The sequence below is a fragment of the Sus scrofa genome, chromosome 1, assembly GCF_000003025.6.
Source record: "Sus scrofa isolate TJ Tabasco breed Duroc chromosome 1, Sscrofa11.1, whole genome shotgun sequence".
NCBI lineage: Eukaryota > Metazoa > Chordata > Mammalia > Artiodactyla > Suidae > Sus > Sus scrofa.
Genome location: NC_010443.5, coordinates 117,436,016 through 117,448,110, shown reverse-complemented (window position 1 = coordinate 117,448,110; position 12,095 = coordinate 117,436,016). Strand labels below are relative to the sequence as shown.

Genomic DNA, 12,095 nt, shown 5'->3' with positions numbered 1-12,095 from the left:
AGATTAAGAATATTTCCAAATTGCTTACATTCTGTGATTTTTACAATTGTAAAAATACTGAAGGGGTACTTTTAAAATCTTACACAGTTACTAACCATTTTCCTTCACAAAAAGCTGTTTTTAGTTTATTTTCCCACTGGAAGCTTACTGCTGATAATTTACCCATTTTCTGTTTCCTAATTAACCAGGAAAACTTTCCTGCTAGCAATGCAGAAAGACTGCAAGACCTGAAATCAACTGTTGATCTGCTAACAAGTATCACCTTTTTTAGGATGAAGGTATCTCATTTATTTTTGTTATTGTCTCCATGTGACGTGACACACTTACTCCCTGCTGGAGTCTGGTTTTACCCTTCTCTTGATCAGCACTGTTCATCCCCAGTGATTAAGATGTGGTGCCTTCGCCTGAGCTAAATGAATCTTCCAATATAAAGTGTTTTGAAAAACGGATTATCCCAGACACTTAAGATATTTGGATACATTTGGCTCAAATTTAGTTTTAAGTTAAATCCATCTTAAACAAAGCTCTTTAGTGAGTGGACATCACACACACACACACACACACACACACACACACACACACACACACACACCAAAATCCCTAAGAACATTAAATGGAAATGGAGTTCACTTCTCATTTCAGTTTTAACTCAAATGTTTTGCTGATTTTTTCTTTTTTTTTTTTTAATTGTAAGAGAGTAGCTGACTCTTTTAAGTTTACGCTAATCGCAGCAACTTTCATTTTCCACTCTGAGAATGTACGTGACTGCTTAATCCATTAGTATAATTAATTATTATCTACCAAGCTACACAAACATTTCTTTTTAGATGTATCTCCTCTGCTTTAATAGCAAAGTCTCTGTGATTGTAATTTGGCTAGCAGGACAGTTCGTGTAAAGCCTTTCTTAAAAGTACTTAGGCTATGGGTTAAACATTTTTGCTCTTGGAAAGAGTTTTATGATTTTTACTCAGAAAATTCCTGTGCAGAAAAAAAAATAGAAATAATTATTTTTCTTCTTTGAAGTTGCATGTGATTATCTTCACTAAAACAATAAAATTGGCATTTTATAATGTAAGAGAGACAGAAACAAAACCATGCCATATCAATCATCAGTCCTTTAAAGTTCAAATACAGTTCCTTTGGGTTAACATCATGGTTAAATTAGGTGACCAGGATATATAGAATTTACATCAGTTCTGATGTGCTGGCAGCAGCTGCTGGCACAGTGCATAGAGAATGAGACTCAATCCAGGCTCAGTGGGATAGACAGGTATGTCTGTCATTCACATTGAGGGCCTGGGGAAATGGGAGTGAGGGTGGGGCATGCCAGCACAGTGCTACATACCTTTAGTCACCAGCTTTGCAGTGTTTAAGAAACAAAATCAACTCATTTTGCAACCCCTCTGCCCCAGCCTCTCTACCAGCTGATGATCTTACTTCTGATTTCACCGAAACAACTAGAGCAACTACTGGAGAGCTTCCTTAAGCTCTGACTACATGCTTCTGTCACCCACCCCATCTACCTATTTCCCTGCATCTGTATCTGAATATGCTTCTTCTTTTTTTATTGCTATTGCTTAGCTGTCTGTTTTCCTAGGAAAGGTTGTCTCTTCGACTTGTGTGATTTCATCCGCTTCTAGGTACTAACACAGTGGTCTGGAAGTCTTCCTCACAATTACTTGAATTATCAAACTTCCCCCTCTACTGGATGTTCTCTATCACCAAACACGCTATCATGCTATTAATTTTCCAGTCTTAAAAATATTTCTTGGAGTTCCCATTCATGGCTCAGTGGTTAATGTATCCAACTAGGAACCATGAGGCTGCGGGTTCAATCCCTGGCCTCGCTAGGTGAGCTAAGGATCCGGCGTTGCCGTGAGCTGTGGTGTAGGTCGCAGATGCAGCTCAGATCCTGTGTTCCTGTGGCCTCTCTCATTGGGCAGTGACTACAGCTCTGATTCGACCCCTACCTGGGAACCTCCATATGCCACGGGTGTGCAGCCCTGAAAAGCAAAAAAAAAAAAAAAGAAAAAATATATATATATATTTCTTGGCTCCATTTTTTGCTACAGCTACTACCCTAATGCTTCTTATTCTTTAATGCTAGAAGAATAGTCCTTTTTATATTTTCTTTCCAATTTACTTTCTTACATTGTCTTCTAAACAAATTTGCTCCTTTTACTGTCCTTTTTTCTCATTATAGACATTAAACTTCACTCTTTTTGTCACAGAACTCTCTTAATTTGAACATGTGTGATTATATAACCACCACTACAGTCAAGATTTAGAATAGTTCTATAACCTCCAGAATTCCCTTATGCTGTTACTTTTTACTCATCCGCACTCCAACTCCTTGGTAACCACTGGTCTGTTGTTGTTCCCCTATGGTTTTACCTTTTCCAGAATATCATGTAAATGAAATAATAATCTATGTATTATAACATATAGGCTATTCATTCATCTTTTGAGTGTATCTACAGTTCTTTCCTTTTTTTAATTTTATTTTTTATTTTTTGCTTTTAGAGGCTGCACCTGTGGCATATGGAAGTTCCCAGGTTAGGGGTTGAATCAGAGCTGCACCTGCTGGCCACAGCCACAGCAATGTGGGATCCAAGTTGTGTCTGCAGGTCCTTAACCCACTGAGAGGGGTCAGGAATTGAACCCATGTCCTCATGAATATTAGTTGGTTTCTTTACCACTGAGGCACAGCAGGAACTCCCATACATTTCATTCCCTTTTATTCCTGAGTTTGGGTTGTTTCCCGTTTGCATTCATATCAAATAAAACTGTTAAAAATAGTCATATACATATTTTTGTGTAATCATAAATATTCACTTTCCTTGGGTAAATAACAAGGAGTGAGATTCCCTGGTAATTTGGTAAATGCATGTTAAAATTTACAAGAAGTACCAGTTGCAGCTGTTCTGTATCTTTTGCTGAAGCTCTTAATATTTTCCATGATTTTATTTTTTAGCCATTCTAGTAGAAGTAAAGTTGTCTTATTTTGGTCTTAATTTTATTTATGTATTAATTAATAATGTTGTTCATGCTTTCTTGGGCTGATTTGCTATCTAAATTTTTTTTTAATGAAAAATCTGTTAAAGTGTTTTGCTCACTTTTCATTAGGTGGTTTTCTTTTTGTGGAGTATTGAGTTCTTTCTATACTCCGGATACAAGTTTTTTCTCAGGTGCTTTATTGGCTGATATTTTTTCCCTGTCCGTTCTTTGTCTTTTTGTTCTCTAACATTATTTTTTGCGTAGTAAAAGTTTTAAATTTTGATGAAATCTCCATCAATTTTTCTATGGAAAGAGTGTGGTTCTGGCTAAACCAAGGTCATAAAGAGATTTTCTTGATTTTTTTGTTTCTTCTAAAAGTTGTATTTTACCTTTTGTGTTTAACTCTATGTTCCATTTTGAGAGTTCTTTTTTTTTTTTTTTTTAAATAAGGTATAAAGTTTGGATCCAGGATCACTTGCTTTTTACGTATACATGTTCAACTGTTTTAACACCATTTATTGAAAAGATCACTTTTTATTCATTGAATTGCATTTGCATCACCATTAAAAATTAACTGGTCATATTTGCTTGGACTTTCTCTGCTGTCCACTATCTGTCCTTTCACCATTACCATGCTATCTTTATTACTGCCATCTTAGAGCAAATCTTAAAATTAGGTAATATGAGTCCTCCACCTTTTTTGTTCTTTTTCAGAAATCTGTAGGTGATATTCTTGTTGAGATTTTGGTTGAGATTGCATTAAATTTATGGATCAATGTGTAGAGAACTGGATTTTTTTTTTTTTTTTTTTTAGGACTGTACCTGCCACATATAGATGTTCCCAGGCTAGGGATACACCACAGCCACAGCAATGCCAGATCCTTAACCCACTGAGTGAGACCAGGGATCAAACCTGCATCCTCATGGATGCTAGTCAGATTCATTTCCACTGAGCCACTATGGGAACTCCAAAACTGGAGTTTTTAAAATATTAAATCTTCAAATATACCCATATTTTTGGATTCCACTCCAGACTTACACCTCATCTCTTTATCAAAAACTGATTTTGTCAAGATTTTCAATGACCTTTCACCTTATTAAATTTGGTGGTCAGTTATCCATCCTCTTCCTACAGTATCACTATAGTTCTCCTCTAGGATAGTCTTTCTTCCCTAGATTTACAGGAACCCTCTCTTGCTTAGGTTTCCTCCTATCTCATGAACTGCTCTTTTCTAGTCTCCAGCTGTTTTGTTCCTTCTGATTTGCTTGATGTCACAGGGCTAGAATTATTCAGGGTTTTTTTTTTGTTGTTGTTTGTTTGTTTGTTTGTTTGTTTGTTTTTGCTTTTTAAGGCTTCACTCACAGCATATGGAAATTCCTAGGCTAGGGGTTAAATTGGAGCTGCAGCTGCCAGCCTATACCACAGCCACAGCAATGCAAGATCCTTGCCAGTCTGTGACCTACATAACAGCTCACTGCAATGCTCGATCCTTAACCCACTGAGCAAGACCAGGTATTGAGCCCCCATCCTCATGGATCCTAAAAGGGTTTGTTACCACTAAGCCACAACAGGAATGCCCAAGCATTTATTTTTCAGACCCCTTCTCTTCTCTATCCATATTCATTTAGTCTCATTTCTTTAAAACCTTCTCTGAACTAACAGTTTCCAAATTTTTATCTGTAACCCAGGCATCTCTACTGCTCCAGACTCATTTACCCAAATGTTGGCTTGAAATTTGCTTGTTTCAGTAACAGTCTTCTCAGTCTTAACCTATCAGAAACTGGCCTCCTGTTCTTCCAAGCACAGCCTTGCTCACCTAAGTTAAGATTCCCTCCATTGTACCAGTTACTTAGGCTAAAACCTTGAGGTCCTGACTCCTCTCTTTTTCTCATACCAGTCATCCAAACTCAGCCAATACTGTTATCCATTCCTTCCAAAATTAGCCAGAATTTCCCCCAGCAGTTCCTAGCTTTGCACCGTAGTCCAAGCACAATCATCTCATGACTGAATTACTGTCCTCATCACTGGTCTTTCTACTTTTTCCATAGCTTGCCTTAAAGCAGCATACAGGAGCCTTTAAAAAAAAATAGGTTAGGTCACTTTGTGCTGTTCACATATTCCAATTCCTCCCCACCTTGCTCAAAGCTAACATTTCTATAGTAGTCTACATGTGTTTTTTCCTGATCCCGTCCTCTTATTGAATTCATCTACTATTGCAGTCCTTTGTAGTAAATTCTATTCCACTGAAACTCTTTATATCCCTCTTCTTTGTTTTCTTTTTCTTTTGACATGCACCATCATTTAATATACGTTATTGATTTCTTATTATTACCTACTAGAATTTAGCTTTGTAAGGAAAGGAGGTTTTGTTTTGTTTTGCTTTGTTTTGTTTATTTTGTTCACTGTAGTGACACCATTTTTACCGTATACTAGGTGAAAGTATTTGTTGAGTGACTGAATGGAATGAATGAATGATAATGTGATTGGTGACTTTGTTTTCTAGTTGAATAATTATAGCTATGTTCATTTTCTCTGAGTTGTCTTATCAGTAAGTTAAAGTGGAAATTTACACATTTAAAACATTTTTAAGATACATTTTTCATGAATACAGAAAAATTAACTAAAAGCATTTATTGGGTACTGTTTGAGTCCTTTATGAACTGTTATAGTTTTGAATTTAAGAAGATAATTTGTCTACCAGGTTTTGGAGCTGCAGAGCCCCCCAAAAGCCAGCATGGTGGTGAAGGACTGTGTCAGGGCCTGCCTGGATTCTACGTACAAGTATATTTTTGACAATTGCTATGAACTCTATTCCCAGCTGATAGATCCGGTAAGAAAAGATGTATGTCCACTTTCTATTTTTAATGTCTGCTTCTATAAGGTTAACATGACAGTACATGGGAAAGTATGCTCATTCAACTTTGCATTAATTGTAGGTTTGAAGAATTTCCATATCTTTTCTTCACATTTGAATATCACTTTGATTTGCATGAAATACTCCACTCCTTACAATAACTTCATGTGGTAAAGGTAGATATTACTGTTCAAGTTTTTCAGGTGAGGAGACAGTTTCAAAAGAATTAAGTGATTTGCTCAAGGTCACCCAGGAGACAAGTGGCAGATTTGGAACTAGAACTTAGGACTATATCTCCTGCTCGTATGTCCTTCCCCTAACTCATCCTACCTCCCTTATCATTTTATCTCATAAAAGTGATGGAAGGGGACATGTATATGGAGCAGAATGTTAACATTGTCACATATGTAAATTTATTATTAACAAATATTTCAAAATACGAAAGAAAATACAAAAAGTAAATCAAATATGCTTATGCTTACCACCTAGATGACCCACTGTTAATACTTAGCAATATTTGCTCTGGTCTTCACTGCTTAAAGACATTAAATGTTAGACATGAAATGGCATTTCACTTTGCACTTGTTTCAAATTCCATTCCCCTTGCTTCCTCCTCTTTCAGAGATGAACCACTATTTTAATATTTGAGTTTGAGCAACTTTCCATATGCTCAATGACTGCCTCAGTTCTATTTTCTGTGGATCACTTATTAATTCCATGCTGGGGTATTTTTCTCTTGACTTGCTTGCCTTTTACTTATTATTTTGTAGAAAATTATAAAATATATTCCGGATACTAATCTTTGATAGTTTTGTGATTTCGCACATTACTTCTCTTTGTATATCATATGTCTTTTTCATTGCATTGAAGCGTTTTAACATTTGGGGATGGCTTTTTAACATATACCTACTGCCTACCCATTTCCCTGAGGCATACAGTTGTTCCACTAGATATAGAAAACTGTGCAATTACCTATGGAACTTCCTGGTTGCAGAGTCTAGAAAGTACGTGTTGGACGAAGGCAAGTGGAGCTCTTTCAAGCTAGGTTTCAAGCTGGGATTCTTATAGTTTTAAGCCTTTCTAGGGTCACTGACTCCTTAGCCTAACAGGAAAAATCTGGAGTCTGTCATTGTATAAGCAAAACCACATTATTGTTCATAACTTAAGCCTGTCATTCCCATAAGGTGTACTCTCATTTAGAAACTTGGTCCCCTGGAATTTCTGGGGATTAAGTAAATTTCCCCTTGGATGAAGGCAAATACATTGTCACATCAAAATGAATCTAATATAACTTAATATTTGCTGGCTTGGCTTAAAAAAACTTAACATGGTTTTCTAACTGACTAGTATTCTTTTGAGATAGATAGATCTATAGGTTTTATATGAAATCTTGTCCCTGTGGGGACTGTTTGGAGCTAAGCTTTAAACCCAAGAAAAATATTTTTCCTTAAACATTGTTATCATTTAAAATTCTAAAGAAAGCATCCATTGGACCTGAATAATTGCAGAAGTGAATACTTCTTAAGCTCTTCTGAAACTGTCTGGGAACAATTTTCATGATTAATGCTCGTATCTCAGTTGCTTACAACTCCATTCTCCTAGGAACTCAAGTTAATACCTCTTTCCTCACACCATAGATCTGAATTGTCCTCAAATCCTAATGAAATAATCTTCAAAATTAAATACTGTATCTCCACAACGCACCCCAAATTTGACCTCTTTTCACCACCTTATACTCCCCCCTGGTCTGAGTCATCACCACTGCTCACTTGGATTACTGTATAACTTAATGGAGCTTTTGCTTCCCCCTACAACCTGTGCCTATTCTCAGCAGAGCAGCAAGAACAATCCTTTTTGATAAGGAACTCAGATCAAGTCACTCTTTTGCTCATATTTTCTAAAGTCCCTTCATTTTAGTCAAATTCAGAGTCCTTTCAATGGCCTGTAAGACACATATCATTGTGTGAGTAGTGAGCCAATAAGAGCTTACCCACAGGAAAGTAGTATGAACAGTGCTATACTCCTGGTATCTGTGGCAGTGCCTGCATCAGAGTAGGTGCCCAAAAATGTGTTTGTTTATTAAACAATAACTTTTATCAGGCAGTACTCTAAGAATTTATAAGTGGTTTTGGCCTACAGTAAACAAGCCTGAAGAAGTGCTCTATTTCATGGTAGACTTTCGATCCTTGCCCAAGGCTTCTTGCTGTTGTGTGGGGTCATGTTACAAGCCCAGGTGATGAGGTATGGGAGGAATTGATGAAAGCCCCATCGAGTCTCCACACTTAAAAACATACTACAGTCCCCTCTCGCTCTCCTTCTACTGCTGTAGTAACCTGGAAGGACACACATTCCACAGGATATGGCTCCCAGCTGGAGAAGGACTACCTAGGCAGCTTCAGACTTTGGATATTTAAGAAATTATCCATTACTTCATTAACTCATTGAGATTTTGAGATTTATTTGTTACCACAGCAAACTTAGCTTATGTGGACTAATAAACTTTCAAGTCCATTTCCAACCTGCCACCCAAACTATCTATTTAAAATACATCCATGTTTATATAACTGCCCCATCCATACTTCCCATGAGTGAATGGGACCAAGTCCAGACTCTTTGCCATTATCCAAAGGCCCTCTAAGATTGAACTCTGACCATCTTTCCTTGTTTTAACCTAATCTTGCCCTTTCTTTCTACGATTCAAGACCTGGAACTCCATGATGCCTTCATCCACATTGTCTTGACCTACCTGGATTTGCTTTACCTCCCCAAACCCTTCATGGCTAAGTGTAGCTCACCTGGCCTTTTCTTCAGAAAACCTCTAGGACCTCTCCGAGCTGGATTGTGTATTCACGCTCTCCACTTTTATAATACCCTTACATTCCTCCACCAGCACACTTATTATGCTGACGTTATTAGGCATATAATATGTGTCTGGTCTGTCTTTCCCACTAAACTGTGAATTTCATGTTTGTAACCCCAGTGTTCAATACTGTGCTTGACACAGAATACAATTGATAAAGTAATTAATGGGAGACAAATTTTATAAAAACAATACTCAGTTACTTTTTTATCTTCTACTTCAATGACTCCACTTGCAAGTCCCTGGTCAAGAACATGATCTCTGACACTAAAAACCCTGAATTCTGATTCTGGCTCTACTGTTTGTTTTGTTGCCTTGGATAAGCTAGTCTCTTTGAATCTCAGTTTCTTTTTATTATTATTATTATTATATAGTTGATTTACAGTGTTGTGTCGATTTCTGCAGTACAGCTTAATGACCCCGGGCATACATACATAACACACACACATATATACAGACATACACACACACATATACATATATATATATATTCTTTTCCTCATACCCTCTCCCATCATGCTCTACCCCAAGAGATTGGATATACTTTCCTGTGCTGTACAGTAGGACCTCATTGCTTATCCATTCTAAATGTAATAGGTTACATCTATCAGCCCCAAATTCCCTGTCCCTTCCACTCCCTCCCCCTTCTACTTGACAACCACAAGTCTGTTCTCCCTGTCCTTTATCTGTTTCTGTTTTGTAGATAGGATCATTTGTGCCATATTTTAGATTTCACATGTAAGTGATATCATATGGTATTTGTCTTTCTCTTTCTGATTCACTTCAGATTCAGTATGAGAATCTCTAGTTGTATCTATGTTGCTGCAGATGAACCCTCCTTCACTGTTGGTGGGAAAGTAAATTTGTACAGCCACTATGGAAAATAACATGGAGATTCCTCAAAAAACTAAATATAGAACTACCATATGGTCCATCAGTTCCACTCCTGGGCATATATCCGGGCAAAACTTTCATTCAAGTCTCAGTTTTTTTATCAAGACATACTTTTAGTATACATGTCACTTCTGTTTTATCTGAGTTCTTTCTAGGTAATATAGTGCCTAAAACCAAAAAATAAAAATTCTGAGGTTGTTAGGCACAGTATAATTCATATTATTTAAATATAGAAGCTCACTTTCTCCGAAGGGGTTTTGAAGAACCACATAAAAACAGTGTTAGGAATAAAAATGAAAAAATAAATTCGAAAGAAAATTGAAACTGTCACAGTTAAGAGAAATAGGTAGAAAATGTTGGTTGCACAGTCATGGAGCAGCATTTATCTTGCCTGAATCACCAGACCCATGTTTGTCCTTCAATTTAGCATAAATAAAAACTCAAGTTAGTGGACACTGGTAATTGATCTTTTGCATAAAGACATGTAACAGATCAGTCTATGAACTAGCCCAATGTTCTAGTTATATTTTAATTAATAAAGAACTTAAGAATCTTCTCATGAGCTTATTAGATTTTTTATAACCATTTTAATAAATTGCCTTTGCATATCTTGTGCCTATTCTTTAAAATAAAATATCTGTCTTTTCCTGGTTGCTATTATGGAATTACTTAGTTATTTATCAGCTTTTGAAATTGCAAAGGTTTTTCACAATCCATCATCTTTCTTTATCTTTGTCAGTGTACATTTAAAAGAAATTCTCAATTTTAATATAATCGGATTGACCAGAATTTCTATTTAAAATTTGAGCTTTGGAGTATTAAAAAGTCTTTCCCCACTCTCCCCCAAATAGAAGATCTCCTTATGTGGAATTTAATAATGTGGATGTATTATAGCTTGGTAGCAATCACTATTAAGATTTTACAACTAGTTCCCTTGCTGTTGTTCTATGTTCATTCAGATTACAGATTTTCTTTTCATATAGATGATCTTCCAGGAAAGGATAAGCCAAACATTTTCAAGTCTGTTTGGAAAAAAAAAATTAATTTTAATGACACTGTCATTTGTTCCCTGAGGTGTCCTTAGAGCTTGCACTAGTGCCTGGGATCTCAGAGTGCCTGAGTTCCATCCCAAATCAAGTTCCCCCGCCTCCTATCTCTGAGGTTCTCTATGTTATAAATATGATATTAGCTTCTGGATTCATCTTTGCGTATATTTACTGTACAGGTTTGTTAACCATTTGTGGTACCTATGTCTCTCATATATTACATTGTGTAAACTAGCAGTGCACTGGTATGGTTACATGTACTAACTCCAGAACATGACTACCTAACGTTTTAATTTCTTGGGAATATTTCTGCAGTATTTAAAGTTCATTATTACTTTGTGAGAACTATGCATGCTGATACATTTAGGTAGTTTATTGATTATTCTTTTTACAGCTGCTTACCACAGAAATGCATCATAATGTACATATCAATGCCAATGTTTTACTTGTATGAATATCTTTGTGCTCTTAAAGAACAGAAAAAATGCGTTCCTTTCCTCTACTTTTCCATTTCTACCATAAATAATATAAACTTGATTGTTCATCATCTTGTACCACGTGGTCAAAGCACATATTTTTTCCACATCTTAAAATGTCTTCCCACTTGTCTGATTCCTACTGAGTTTAATGAGAATAGTAACTGTCTTATTTATTATTGAACTTATAATACATGACACTGCTTCATATACAGTAGCAGAAGTCAGCAAATACTTGCTTACTTAATGGAAATTCTATGCAAAAATATCTATATGTGTGCAGTATGTGTATACTGCTAATTTGTTTAAAAATGTTAACCCGGGAGATCCCTTTGTGGCTCAGCAGAAATGAATCTGACTAGGAACCATGAGGACACAGGTTCGATCCCTGGCCTCGCTCAGTGGGTTAAGGATCTGGTATTGCCGTGAGCTGTGGTGTAGGTTGCAGATACAGCTTGGATCCGTGTTACTGTGGCTGTAGTGTAGGCTGGCAGCTGTGATTCCAGTTCAACCCCTAGCCTGGGAACTTCCATATGCTGCAGGTGCGGCCCTAAAAACACCAAAAAAAAAAAAAAAAAAAAGAAAAAGAAAAAAAAATCTTAACCAAGATATCTTCTGAAAACTTAGGAAAAAAGAAAATACCTTCCCACAATACTTTAAATTGGGCACTTGTGTGAATTTATAGATGCCAGTTTTCAGAAAGTCTTCCTTGATTTGTAGATATGTGCTTTTACTTCAGCCAAAAAATTGCTTTAGTTGTTTTTGCTGTAGTCATTTCTAAAATTGAATATAAAAGGAGAGTTAAAAATAAAATGTGACTTTGAAATTTATAAGTGGAAAAATTCTAATTCTATAGCTCTTAATTTGAAGTATCATTTAAATTGTAATACTTGAGAAACTAGCTACAAAATATTCCTGATTTTTAAATAATTTTTCCAGGAATGGAATTTCTTATGTAATCAGTAGC

The 12,095-nt window shown here is 36.2% G+C and overlaps 1 protein-coding gene across 10 annotated transcripts in view; it reads left to right on the top strand.

Annotated features, from left to right (window-relative positions):
* The window catches only part of UNC13C (unc-13 homolog C), a 602,011-nt gene that overhangs the window by 317,015 nt on the left and 272,901 nt on the right, over window positions 1-12,095 (top strand). For all 10 annotated transcript variants that reach the window (XM_021095034.1, XM_021095054.1, XM_021095023.1 and 7 more), the window contains 2 exons: window positions 189-278; window positions 5,700-5,828. In XM_021095034.1, coding sequence (XP_020950693.1) covers window positions 189-278; window positions 5,700-5,828 — 219 coding nt within the window. The remainder of the gene's footprint in view (window positions 1-188; window positions 279-5,699; window positions 5,829-12,095) is intronic.